Source organism: Corylus avellana, chromosome ca1 (genome assembly GCF_901000735.1).
Source record: "Corylus avellana chromosome ca1, CavTom2PMs-1.0".
Classification (NCBI taxonomy): Eukaryota; Viridiplantae; Streptophyta; class Magnoliopsida; order Fagales; family Betulaceae; genus Corylus; species Corylus avellana.
In genome coordinates, this window is record NC_081541.1 from 17488221 (window position 1) to 17501013 (window position 12793).

General features: G+C 36.4%; 1 protein-coding gene across 1 annotated transcript; it reads left to right on the forward strand.

Moving 5' to 3' along the window:
* The first annotated feature begins 250 nt into the window (after positions 1–250).
* LOC132181342 (uncharacterized GPI-anchored protein At1g61900) lies at positions 251–9965 on the forward strand. Its single transcript, XM_059594527.1, has 8 exons — positions 251–573; positions 1648–1788; positions 3570–4424; positions 5406–5651; positions 5767–5781; positions 6198–6338; positions 6488–6535; positions 9770–9965. The coding sequence occupies exons 2-8, from the start codon at positions 1755–1757 to the stop codon at positions 9841–9843; spliced, it is 1413 nt and encodes a 470-aa protein (XP_059450510.1). The 5' UTR covers positions 251–573; positions 1648–1754; the 3' UTR covers positions 9844–9965.
* Positions 9966–12793: the final 2828 nt, after the last annotated feature.

Sequence of the window (12793 nt, forward strand, 5' to 3'; positions counted from 1 at the left end):
AGGGGTACGTTGTCATTTTTTGGTAGTTTAGAGGGTAAATTATCATAATTGATAGTTTGAGAGGTAGATTATCATTAGAGTAATAGTTTGGGGGTTAAGTGGACTTTACCTATATATATATATATATATATATATATATAAAGTTTGACAATCAAAATAACCATAATACCCTTATATCAGGGCGCACACAGAGAGGGAGAGAGAGAATTCCAGATCCGGGTTAACCCGGATGATGAAAAGGTAAAGTTTTAGGGTCCTCTCACTTTATCCAGCACCCGCAGCCCCAGTCAAAAAACAGAGAGTCCCAGGATACCTACTCCTACTACTACTGTCTCCAGATTACAACGATAGAAAAAGGAAAAAGAGAGAGAGAGAGAGAGAGTGGGAGACAGTTCCTAAGACTGACTGAGTGAGCGCTAGCTCCCATTTTGGGGGTTTCCGAATAATATACCCATTTGTCTCAATCCGATCGACCCGAGAAAATATGTGTGCTTTCTCCGATTCTTGATCTCAAACCTCAGAACCCTTTTAATTTTTCAGCCTCATATTTCTTCATGCCTCCAAAATCTTCAGGTATGCTTTTTTTTTTTTTTTTTTTTTTTTTTCTGGTTAGCTTTCTTATTTTGCTTGGGTGTGTCTGATTTTCTGTTTGGTAGGTGAGAAAGTGTGGAAAGGAAAATGGTATATAATTTGAGTGTCGGATTTTCTTTTTTATTTTCATGATTTTTGTAGTTCCTTTTCTGTGTAGTGGAGCATAGGGCGACTATTTGGGTTTGTTGAGCTGTGTTTTGTTAGTTTTTGCGTGTGAAATTGTTGAGATTCCGAGATTTTCTTCTTTTTTTTTTTTTCCTTTTTTTTACTACCAAATAGAGGCTAAGTGTAATCACGCGCGCGCATACATCGGTTAGCTACATCTTGTTCTGTGCTCTTTGCATTAAGCTTTCAGAACACGACCATTTAAGTTTTATTGGATACTCTTGCTGTGGGGATTTTGACATTTAAGCTGCGACTCTTCCTTTCTTCTTCTTCTTCTTCTTTTTTTTTTTTTTTTTTGTAGTATATGCTCCATACTTTCTGATTCATTGCCTGGAAAGTAAAACATAGATCTTATATTAACTTTGTTGCGTTGTTTTAATTAATAAGCTTATCTAGAGTGGTTTTGTTAGACCTCATTATTGGGTGTTTGTTTTGATGTCTTTCTATATGGGTTTTCAAATAACATGGCATAGGACCAGTAGATGTGCATTTCAATTCTGTATATGATAAGCTTAGTATCGAAAGGACAATGGAAACATTCAACATGGCTTTAACTTGTGTTGTGGTCCGGGTAAGCAAATATGGTTTTGGGACACATTAAGCTAAATTCTTTCAAACGGTAACCTAATTACATGAATCATCGCATAAGCGAGCTACAGACTGTCGCATGCTTATGTGATGATTTGTGATTATTACTTGAGACAGTCGTACGGTCAAAATTAGGGTAGTCTCTGTTGCTTGATTTTGTTACCGTCAATAAGTGCTTCTTTTATGACTGCCTTCTCTTAAAATGCTTAAGCCTACTGCTTATCTGCAAGAGTTAATATTTGCCTTGTATTGATTTCATTCCCGATTGTCTGAAATTTCAGTTTTTGAAATTGGCCAATGCAGGTGGTACAGATGTTGGTACATTCATGTAAGCTATTTTTTGTCATATGACCAGCCAACTCAGGATTTTCTGTCATAAATATCGATGGTAGCAAAGGGCTAGTGGAATTATGGACTGTTTCCAGACTGTTAGTCGTCTTAAGGGTAAGTTTTCAAATATTTCTTAATTGATTCTGCCTATTTCTCATAACCATTCTTTGGTGGGAGAAGGAAAAAAGATGTCACTGAAGGTGTTGTCTTGGCCCTATCAAAGACTACCTCTTCGAGATAAAATTTCTTTTGTTGGTTGTCTAGAATTACTCTGTTATGCTACTATGGTTCTAGTTCATTAGTATAATGCTGTTATGACCCTGAGATATGGGTATCACTCAGATCAATTCTTTACTTTCACTTTTTTCTGCGAACTATTCTTAAGCCTGCAGTATTTGGCACAGTGTTTGTTACTAGCATGTTAACAATTTAGAAAGAATTATGTGGACAACTGCTTATGTTTCTCCTTTGACGCTGAGTCGTAGTGATTTCCTTGTTCTTTTTGCTCTTCTTAATTAGGTGTTCCTTTTATATACTTCATGTGTACTTAGGAGCGCCTTACGTTTTTAATGATATTTCTCGATTACATTTTTTTAAAAAAAAAAAAATTAGAAAGAATTATGGATTTTCAGTTTATGCCTCTTTTCTTTTTATATTCATGTTATTTGCTGAAAATTTCTGCTGACCTATTTTAGATTGGAGTTTGCAATTTCCTTATGTAATGAGTGACCTTTCTAAGGTTAATGCTTACCTTCTTGCAAATCTGGAATTTCTTGCAAGACCCGCATATATTGTGATGACATGTTGCCTTTGACAAACATTTATTTATTTTTAATTATTAAGTAATTGGTCCTGAGTGGAAGAGAAGATTTGAATCAGTGACCTCGGTTTTATGAGCGTGGTTTCTAGTTAATTGATCTGCCCCTTAGGGGACATGTTGCTTCTGACAATCTGAAAGTTATTTATTTATTTATTTTTTTCCAATTCCTAACATAACAAAGAGTAACAGAAGGAAAGAGCTTAAGGAACGTTAATTTTATCTAAAATACTGAAATATCCTCATTTTAATGATTGGTGATGGAGGAGGATGTGTTTGTCTATTTTTGTTTCAAATTTTAATTTTGGATCAATTTTCGAAATTGAATTTGATTTGGAATTCGTCCAGAGTGCTTCCATTTTAGGTAGCGAGATGTGTGTGTAGAGAGAGAGAGAGTGGGAGGGAGTTGGGGGAGGGATGGGCGGGTTGACCACAAGTTGGAGGAGTGGCGAAGAAAAGTGGGGATGAATTCCATTACTTATATAATTCTTCTCCTTTTTCTTCTGAAAATGTAAATTGAGTCTAATTTGTTGTCCACAAATGGTAAGGTTCATATCGTCAATTTATATTTGCTGTTGACAGAATCTTTTGAGATGGACAAAAGTGTCTTAAAAAAATGTGAGGGAGGCCTATGTATTTTTTCCTGAATCTGAGGGAGGTGGGACTGTTTACCCTTGAGACTAGTATTCCTTACATAAATAATAATGATGATGAAAAAAAAAAGCAGCAATGAAGAAGTTTCTAGACATGTTTCAACCTATGAGTAGAAAAAGGGCATCTGTGGACAAGGCTGGATTGTTTATACAGCTTTGCAATCACTGTCTCCCAGGGCAATATTATGCCATAGGGTGAAGAGGTTGCTGTTTCGCTGATTTATACTTATAATCAAATAGATGCTGGACAGCCTTTCTCTTTTTCTTTTTCTTTCTCTCTCTCTCTCTCTCTCTCTCTCTCTCTCTTGCATCAGCATGGGTTTGTGAATGTTTTTGCTCATTATCTATATAGTCCATATAGTATTTTCTTTCATAAAATAAATTTCTTATATCACTGCTGAAGGCAGGTTTATATATGTTTGCAGGTTCTCTATGCCATCAGTTATTATTTATCATCATTTGGTTATCCAGTATTCAAGAATTGGTGGCATTGCAGACGCCACTTGAGCCTACTCAAATTCCTTCCATGTCAGAGCTAGCAAGTGCACCCCATACTCAACTGTTTGATCCCATAGAGATATCACCTGCTGTCATTCCCCACTACCCAAATCCTGGTGAACCTTTGCCACCAATGTTCCCGACCTTTCCGACCAGATATGAGCCAGTTCTAACTGGAAAATGTCCTGTAAATTTCTCTCTTATATCAAGTCTCATGGACAAAACCGCATCTGATTGTTCTCAACCTTTTGCAGCACTTGTAGGAAATGTAATATGCTGTCCACAATTAAGTAGTTTGCTCCACATCTTCCAGGGTTTCTACAGCATAAACTCTGATAAGTTGGTTTTGCAAGATGCTGTTGCTAATTATTGTTTTACAGATATAATTAGTATCCTAGCTAGTAGAGGGGCAAACAGTACGATACCTACACTTTGCTCCGTTAAATCATTGAATCTTACAGGTGGGTCTTGTCCAGTGAATGATGTTGCTACGTTTGAGAAAACGGTGAATACAAGCAAATTACTCGAGGCCTGCAGCACTGTTGATCCTCTTAAAGAGTGTTGTAGACCAGTTTGCCAGCCTGCAATTATGGATGCTGCTCTTCAGATTTCAGGAAGGCAATTAACAGTCAATGAGTATAAAAATATGGAGGGGGAGCTTAATCATATTGATTCTCTCAATGATTGTAAACGAGTGGTTTATTCCTATCTATCAAGGAAACTTACGTCAGATGCTGCAAATACTGCATTTCGAATATTATCTGCATGCAAAGTTAACAAAGGTACAGTTATAGTATTCCATATGTGTGTTATAAATGGCTGCAGTGCTTGTTTATGACTTATCAAAAACAAAAATTATGAACATTTGATTTGAACGTGCATTAGCATTATTTTCTCTTACTAACACTGTAAAGCATCCTTCAGGTGCATGAATTACATTATTCATGGATGTAATGGTATGAAAGTGTATGGATTCTGTTATAAGCTTAGATAGTTTACTCTATCAGTTCACCTCTTTCCTTACTCTTCACATGGTGTCATCATTTTCAAAGATTCTTGTTTCAATTTATTTGTTTATTTCCTTGATTGTGAACATTTTGTTTCAAGTATGTCCTGTAGGGAAACGAATAATGGCTAGAGAAAAGAAATGATTTTAAGGGTAAGATAGTTGGCTACTTATCTCTTTGGCCTGTCGGCTATAAATTTATTCTCAAAAAATAAGTCTAAAGGAGTTCTAAGAAATTGAAAAAGATTTTCCTGGCTTCTGTGGACCTTGAAGGACGCCCACCTCTATTATTGTAAGCATCTTCTTTGTTTTCCTCTTGAAGAAGCTTTTTTTAATAAGTCTATACGGATTGCAGTTTTAGTTTTTATTTGATTTTTTAATCACCATGTTGTTGTTAGTGAATGTTGACGGTCACTAATAGAGCTCTATAAACACACACACACATAACCAAATCCAGCAATAGCAGCATGAGATTGGGCACTTCAGATTGTTCACTCAAGAGCAAAAGCAAAAAGTATCAGGATTAAGGTTTCCCAGCTTTCAGAAAGAAACATGATTAAATGTTCATATTGTGTATTTATTTATGCACCTAAATCTTTGTTTGGCTATATGTTTCTTTTTGAGGCGTACATTTTGTTACACATCAAATGTATTATTTCTTGTTGTGGTCTATTTCATTTGGTGGTCCACTTTAACATATGTATATGAATTGTTTCTGCCGTTTAACTCCTAAATAAAATAAACCTTTCTTGTGCAGTTTGTCCTTTAAGTTTTAAGCAGCCTTCAGAAGTAATTAAAGCATGTCGTAATGTAGCCGCTCCCAGTCCTTCCTGCTGTAGCTCATTAAATACTTACGTTGCTGGGGTACAAAAGCAAATGTTAATTACAAACAGACAAGCCATAATCTGTGCAACAGTGTTCGGGTCAATGCTAAGGAAAGGTGGGGTTATGACAAATATTTACGAGCTTTGTGATGTCGACTTGAAAGATTTTAGCATCCAAGGTACACTTCATGTTATATTGTTGTTCATCTAGTTTTTCTGTCCTTGGGTCATTTTTATTTTATCTGACATATAACTTTCTTTTTGTTTTGTGGATCTACTTGTGCACTGGAGCAGCATATGGACAACAAGGTTTGCTACTGTTTTTGCTTCCTTTCAATCATCATCATCATTATTCTCTTGTAGTTTTTAATGTAAAGATTTGGTTTAGGGTGATGAATATATTGTTAATGTTCTAAATACACTTGAACACCTCGTACTCAAAGCATAGAGTCGGGAATTGACTTATGTATTAAATGTTACCTTACATTTCTTGGGTTTTAATTAAAGGGATTCTAACTGGCTGCTTTCTTAAAATTCTTGTTGCAATGTCAAATGGTAAGAAGTACATTGGAATCTGAGGTGATTCAGGGACATTTCCTAGTGCACTCTAGAGTATGTCTACTCTAGGACATTTAGTATGTATGAACATTTAGCATGCACATAAGTCTTAATGGATGAATGTACTGGAGTTATAGTTGATAATTTTGGTTTTAACTCAAATGCAGGGTGTCTACTTCGAAGCTTGCCCGCGGATATGATATTTGACAATGCAACAGGCTTCAGCTTTACATGTGACTTGAGTGATAACATTGCAGCACCTTGGCCTTCGTCATCCTCAATTTCATCAGTGTCTCTTTGTGCACCTGGTAACTGAGTGGAAAACCATCATTTTTATCTGTTTGCTTTTTTCATTGTTCTAAGAGATCAATATAATTAATGTTAAGATTTTGTGATCAACATATTTGCATTTCTTTTTTTGTTTCCATATCCTTATTGTTGTTATTGAATTTCACAGAGATGTCATTGCCTGCATTACCAAAATCAGAGACTCTAAAAAATCATGGTATGTTCTATTGCTTTGTGTGAATTCTAGCTCTAATGAATCTCCTATTTTATTGGTTTTGATGTGCTTAATAAGCCTTAACAAATTCATATAAATGAAAAAAAGAACATAAATGCATAAAACCAATGATTTATATAATTTGCATATATGTATGTGTGTAAAATCATTTGCATATGTATTATTAGTTTTGTGCAGTTCCCATGTATCATGACAATAGAAATTTTAAGCTCTCCCCTCTCTCTCTCTATGGGCGGCGTGTGAGGCCGCGTTTCAATGCCCCTCAACAGATTCTGGTCTTCGGCTTTGTCTTGTTTAACTGGGGAGCATGGGGTTGTTAAGGTGGTATTCCGTGGAATCCAAAGTGTTTGAGTTGGTGGTGGAGGGTAGTTCTATTGGCTTGAGAACCCGAGAGAAATGCATGGGTTTCATTGGTCTATTTTCATGCGGTGAAATGATAGTTGTTGGCTGGCAGAATCTGTGGAGGAGCTGATAACAAAGAAGAGCTCTTCAGTTTTTTGGAAATGGTCCCAAGATGGATCTCCTGGTTTCCTTGCTCAATGGTGCTCCAACAAGCATGGGCAGTTCTTGGTTCTGGAGGATTGTGGAGGAAAACGGAGGGGTTTTATCATCGTACTGGAAGGGAGATATGGCAAAGGCTAGGGGTCTTTTGCTTCAGAGCTGAGAGTGGTCGTGAATTTTTCTTTGTCAATTCACGGTGGTAGAAGCAGAATACTGATGCTGGAAATTAAAGCCACGGCGGAGAACGGAGGGGAGAGAAGTTTCGCAGAGGTGTTGTTGTCTTTGGATAAGGTTCCTCCTCCGACATCTTTGGCAAAGCAGGTGGAGCCTCCGTTAGCGTCGAAGTGTGATTCCGAGTTCCCTGAAACGCCGACATCTAAGGAACAACTGATGTTGATGGGACCAATAGATTCTGACATTGCGTTCATAAGGGGAGAAGATGTTGGTGTAGAAGAAAGCTTGAGAAATGTCAGAGCTCATTTTGGCGAAAGTTTCAAAGTCAATTCTGTTAGAAATACATTACTCCGTATTAAAAGGGATGTGGTGTGGTGTGGTGTGTAAAATGGATGGACTTGGGCCTGAGCCCTTGTGCGTGTGGCTTGCTAGGTCATGCGCCTTAGGTCAACTGTTGAAGGTCCACTTGGTAAGATGCTTAAGAACTGTGGCCCTATAAGGAAGGTGCCAGTATTTTCTTTCAAAGTTTCAAACCCAAGCTACGGGGTATTGGGTCAACCCGGGGGCTCGTGTAAGGGGATAGGATCACACTTGAAGAAGGATAAGGGGTGGTGTTCATACTCGAAGAAGGTTATGGGTTTCGGCCCAGAGGTCATGGAGACGGGTCAGCCCAGTGACCCGGCAGCACCAATCTTTGTTGGTGGCTTGTCCACTGCTGTGCAATCCCAGGTAGTCACGCCGGCCTCCATCCCTGGTGGCTCTTACTCCTCCAGTACTTTTGATGGTCCGATCCTCGAGCTTCATCCTAGGCCGAAGGTGGAGAGGGTAGGTCGATTGTCGGTGGCTCTTTGGGGCAACAATGGTGAGGAATAGGAACTTCATTTTGGCTCAAAGTCTGCCAAAACGCTTGTTACTCCAATTTTAGAAGTTGTCGGCATGGGTAGTAGTGGGTCTCTTTTGGGCAAAAAGATCCTGGTGAGACAAGTTGGCTCATACGTGCTCCAACCTGTTTCAAAGACCGTCCACCATTCCCTTTACCAATCGTAGAAGCTAGTGCCTTTGCCTTGGGGGCTGGTTGGGTGTGGGCAGTTTGGATTCCCCCCCCCCGCGGTGGCTTCACTTATCCACAAGTTTGCCCATCTGGGGCGTTCTTTTCCTGGGATTAGGGGATGTTTCTGGGAGTGATAGTTATGCTTTGTTTGGCGTGGTTGGATCAAATATGAGGTGTGATGGGGGTAAGGGAGTTGTGGAACTATTCAATGGGGTTGATGGGTCAGGAGACTCCGGTTACTCAGATCGGGCAGCTCAGTGTCTCTCCCAGAACTTGCTGGTGATGGCGTAAGAATCCTCTTAGCATCCTTCATCTTTGAGGGGTGTGGATATGGCTAATGTGGATGAGTCTGGTGATGGTGAGGTTGGAGGGGTGGGCAATTTCGGCTACTCAGAGGTTGTGCAATGTGCGAAGGAGATCTATCCTATTGTGGGGATCTCATGTGTGGGTCAGGCGAAACAATTTTTCACTCTTCTGACAGGAGTAATGTTAGAAGTCACTCTTGTATCCCTCTTGTGTTATTCCAAAAATGATGTGGCTTCTAAAACCACTAGGGTTGATCATTATTGAATTTTGATCAAATTGTGATTTTAAAAGCATCCTTATTTTTTGAGTGACAAGGGGGACACGAGACTGACTTCTAGAATTACTCCTCGAACACCGACATGAGGTTTTGGCTTCTCCATCTAATCTTTGTATGAAAGGTAGTAGGGAGCTAAAAAATTATGAGCAAAGACGGTGTACTTTCAGTGTTTCAATTACACTTAGGTTACTCTGCTGGTTCTTGAGACGGTTGATTGAGGGGATGAAATGGATGAGGGTAGGATTGGGGGTGTCATCTTGTGGTCTGGTGTTGATTGGGGGCTTCTTGGGGTTTTTTGTTAATGGGGGACATAAGGGTCAATAACGTTGTAGTTTTTCCTCTTGGGCTTTTGTGGGCTTCTTTGGTTGGGATTTCCTTTCTTTTTGCTCTTTTTTTTAGGTGTTTCTATACTTACGGGCGCCTTGCACTTTGAATGAATTGCCATTTACTTATCAAAAAAAGAAATGATCAATTGAGAGAGTGTGTGTGTTTATCATATCCAAAATTATGGGGTTTTTTTTTTTAATATATATTTAAAAAAATCTTATTAAAGAAAATGAGTTTTGGATTGGATAGTAAATGATATAGGATTGACATGAATGCCTTAAGTGCATGGAAGACGTGTAATCCAACAATGGACTTGGTAGCATCATGAGGAGGTAGGTATATCAAGTGTAACTTGAATTGTGTGTGTATATAATAAACAAAGATTCTTCCTCGGCAATTGGTTTGTGATCTGCATTTTCTCTGGCTGGTGAGATGACATAATTAGAAGTGATCTGCTGTTAAAAATACCTAGCCTGAGTGCTATTGAGGCAATTTAGATTTTCAATATCTCGAAATTTTCTTTTATAATTTTTTTCCCCAAGACAAAATTTCTGACCATATTTATGATGTCATAATGCAGGTTGTGGTGGTGGAGAGTTAGAACTGCTGGTACCCATTTTTTCATTTTTTGTTCTCAGTACATTGTTGTACTGAAGAGATTTAGCTGTGGGGTTGAGCTGGTTTGAGTTGGGGGTTTTTGGAAATTGGATGTGTGGATTTTGCATGTATATTTTGAATAGCCTCTATGTATAGCAGCAGCGTTCTCGTTTTCTCCACTCTTTTTGATCTATTTCTCTCTACTCTTTCCCCCTCTCTCTTCTCTAGCTGAACATGCCAATTTAAGGGACTCATAAAATATGGCCTAATTCTAAATGAGACATTACACTCCCACAAACCTATATATATAGTAAGCAAACGAATATTGTTATCTTGGACCTTCACTACAAAAAAATTCACAAATAGTGACCCAAGAAAAATGACGTTTTAAGCCGAAAAAACGTCACTATTAATTTAGTAACATTTGAATAGTAACTCTTGATAAAAGACTATAAACATAGCCTACATAGGGTTTGGATTCAAAAATAGAGCCGTTTTACCGTTCAAATTACTCTATTGGACGGACTTTATTTCAAGCTGCTTGATGATGAAATAGGGTGAGTGGCACTTTTTGCAACAGAGTCATGCATTTAAATTATTGTTTCTTTTCTGTATATAGTTGTGTTTAAAGTGGCAGTCAGATTTTTTTTTTTTTATAAGTAAGTGGCAGTCAGATTTAAACACTCTATATCTTGGATATGGAATTATAAGAACCCTAGAAGAAAGATTTTTTTTTTTTTTTTTTTTTGAAGACTTCATTATGCAGTAAGATTTAAGTTAGAAATTAATGAAAATTACTCTTTCAAGTTAGGTTGAGTAAAAATATGATATTTGTGATATAGTTAGATTTTTCCTAAATAAAAATAAAAATGCATATGATTTTTTTCCTAGTTGGAAAAAGCATGTGAAATGACTATTCTAAATATTGTGATATGAACGAAAAAAAAAGAAGAAGCAAGTTTGCTGGTATGATATTGATTACTCCATAAATATTGTTGCATAGATAATTGCATCTTAAATTATGGACAAAGTTTTTCTTCAAACTGGATTGGAGGAATTTCCTTCAAGCTAATTTATGAAAGTGACGTGTCTATTTTTTTAATAACATGTGAGATGCACATGAGTTTTTAATAAAATTTATTTCAACTTTGTTCCTACTATTAAAAAATCATGTGCATCTCATATATTCATGGGACAAATGTCATTTTTATAGATTAGGTTGAAGGAGATTCTTCCAACTTAATCTAGAGGAAAACTATCCACGTGGTTTGAAAAATTGTTAAATTAGTCCATGTGGTTTGAGCTTGTAACAACTAAATACATATGGTATGCCTCTTAAACAAAATGATCCATTTGTAAAAATTTTGGATAATTTTCCGACAGTCTTTATAAAATTACAAATTTATCCTCAAATAAAAATATAAACAAACGACAAATCTTATTAAAAATAAATTGTTTAGCTTAACAGGGTGGTCGGCGACCTTCAAACCAAGGTGTTTTTTTTTTTTTTTTTTTTTTTAAATTTGAGTCCGAATTTGTAATTTTAAGAGGATTTTGTCAGAAAATTATCCGGAATTGATATGGACAGCTCATTTTGTTAAATAGGCATGCCACATAGATTTATAAGCTCATTTTGAAACTGTTGGGATTTATTTGTTATAAAATCAAACCAAAAGATCCAATCTAGCAATTTCTACTTTAATTAATGAAAAACGTTAAATTATTGCCCTGGGTTGTATGTTGATGTCAAATTCCTATCTCATCCTACAAATTCAATATATTAACCGTTAGATTTGTGAATTTATGTGAACTCCATACAAATTCAATAGTAACTTCATCAATTTATTATGGATATAATTAAAAATAAAATGAATTATATCATTTTTCTTATTTATTTTTGCATTTAAATCTACATGTTTTATCCAAATTTCCATTCTATCCATTTCTCCGTCAATTTTCTGACATAATTCATGCAAAAAATCCAATTAAATCTCTAAAAAGAATAAAAAATTATAAAAACATGTTGGAGAAATGGCAGGTGGTTGGGGTCTCCTTCACCTCTCCTCTCTCCAGATTCAGATCCCTTGAAATTCCTAGGAGAATTTCAGTGTCTGAAATTTCAAATCTAAACCATTTATTTTCACCTAAGAGTCATTATCTTGCTACATGTCCTACTATTAATAAAATAATAAAATAATGATGATTATTAATATCATTAATATCATTAAAAATTTATTATTATTTTATTAGTAGTGGGACACGTAGCAGAATAATGACTCTTGGATAAAAATTGATGGCCTGGATCTGAAATTTCAGAAACTAGAATTCGCCTAAGAATTACAGGGGATCCGGATCCCCTCTCTCCATAATGGTGAGTTGGGGATGAAGTGGCCCACCCACCCCACCAAATAAAGGGAAAAGAATCATCTCCAGTTCATTTGAACCAAAAAATATTTCATTAGTTATAGTAGATGGGTATTTTTGTCTTTTCACTTTTGAAGGAACAAAAATACCCATATATTATAATTAATTAGATATTTTTCAATTCATTTGAACTGAAAAAGATCATAATTCCAAATGGAGGGGATTGTCCTTTCCATCCAAATGGAAGAGTCGATCAATTTTTCTTTCAATTTTGGTCGAAGTAAGTTCTTTAAATCAAGTCTGTTAAAATGTATGTAATTCTCACGACATGTGTCAATTAAAAAATTGAGTGGAATTTTGAAAGAAAACCTTGTTTGGAAATTTTCCATCTTAACAAAGCTCCAAATGAAAGGGTAGAGTTGGGATTTGGAGGGATGGGGGGTCGCCCTAATTTCACCACTCCATCCGAGAGTGGGTTGATATTTCCACCCTCACCTTTTTATCATGGGAACTGTATCCTCTCTAATCATATATATATATATATATATATATATATATAAAAACCGAGTTTTGACGTAAAGAGTGTTTAGAATTGTGACATGTGTTCATATTTTTAATATCTGAACACTTTTTTTTTTTTTTT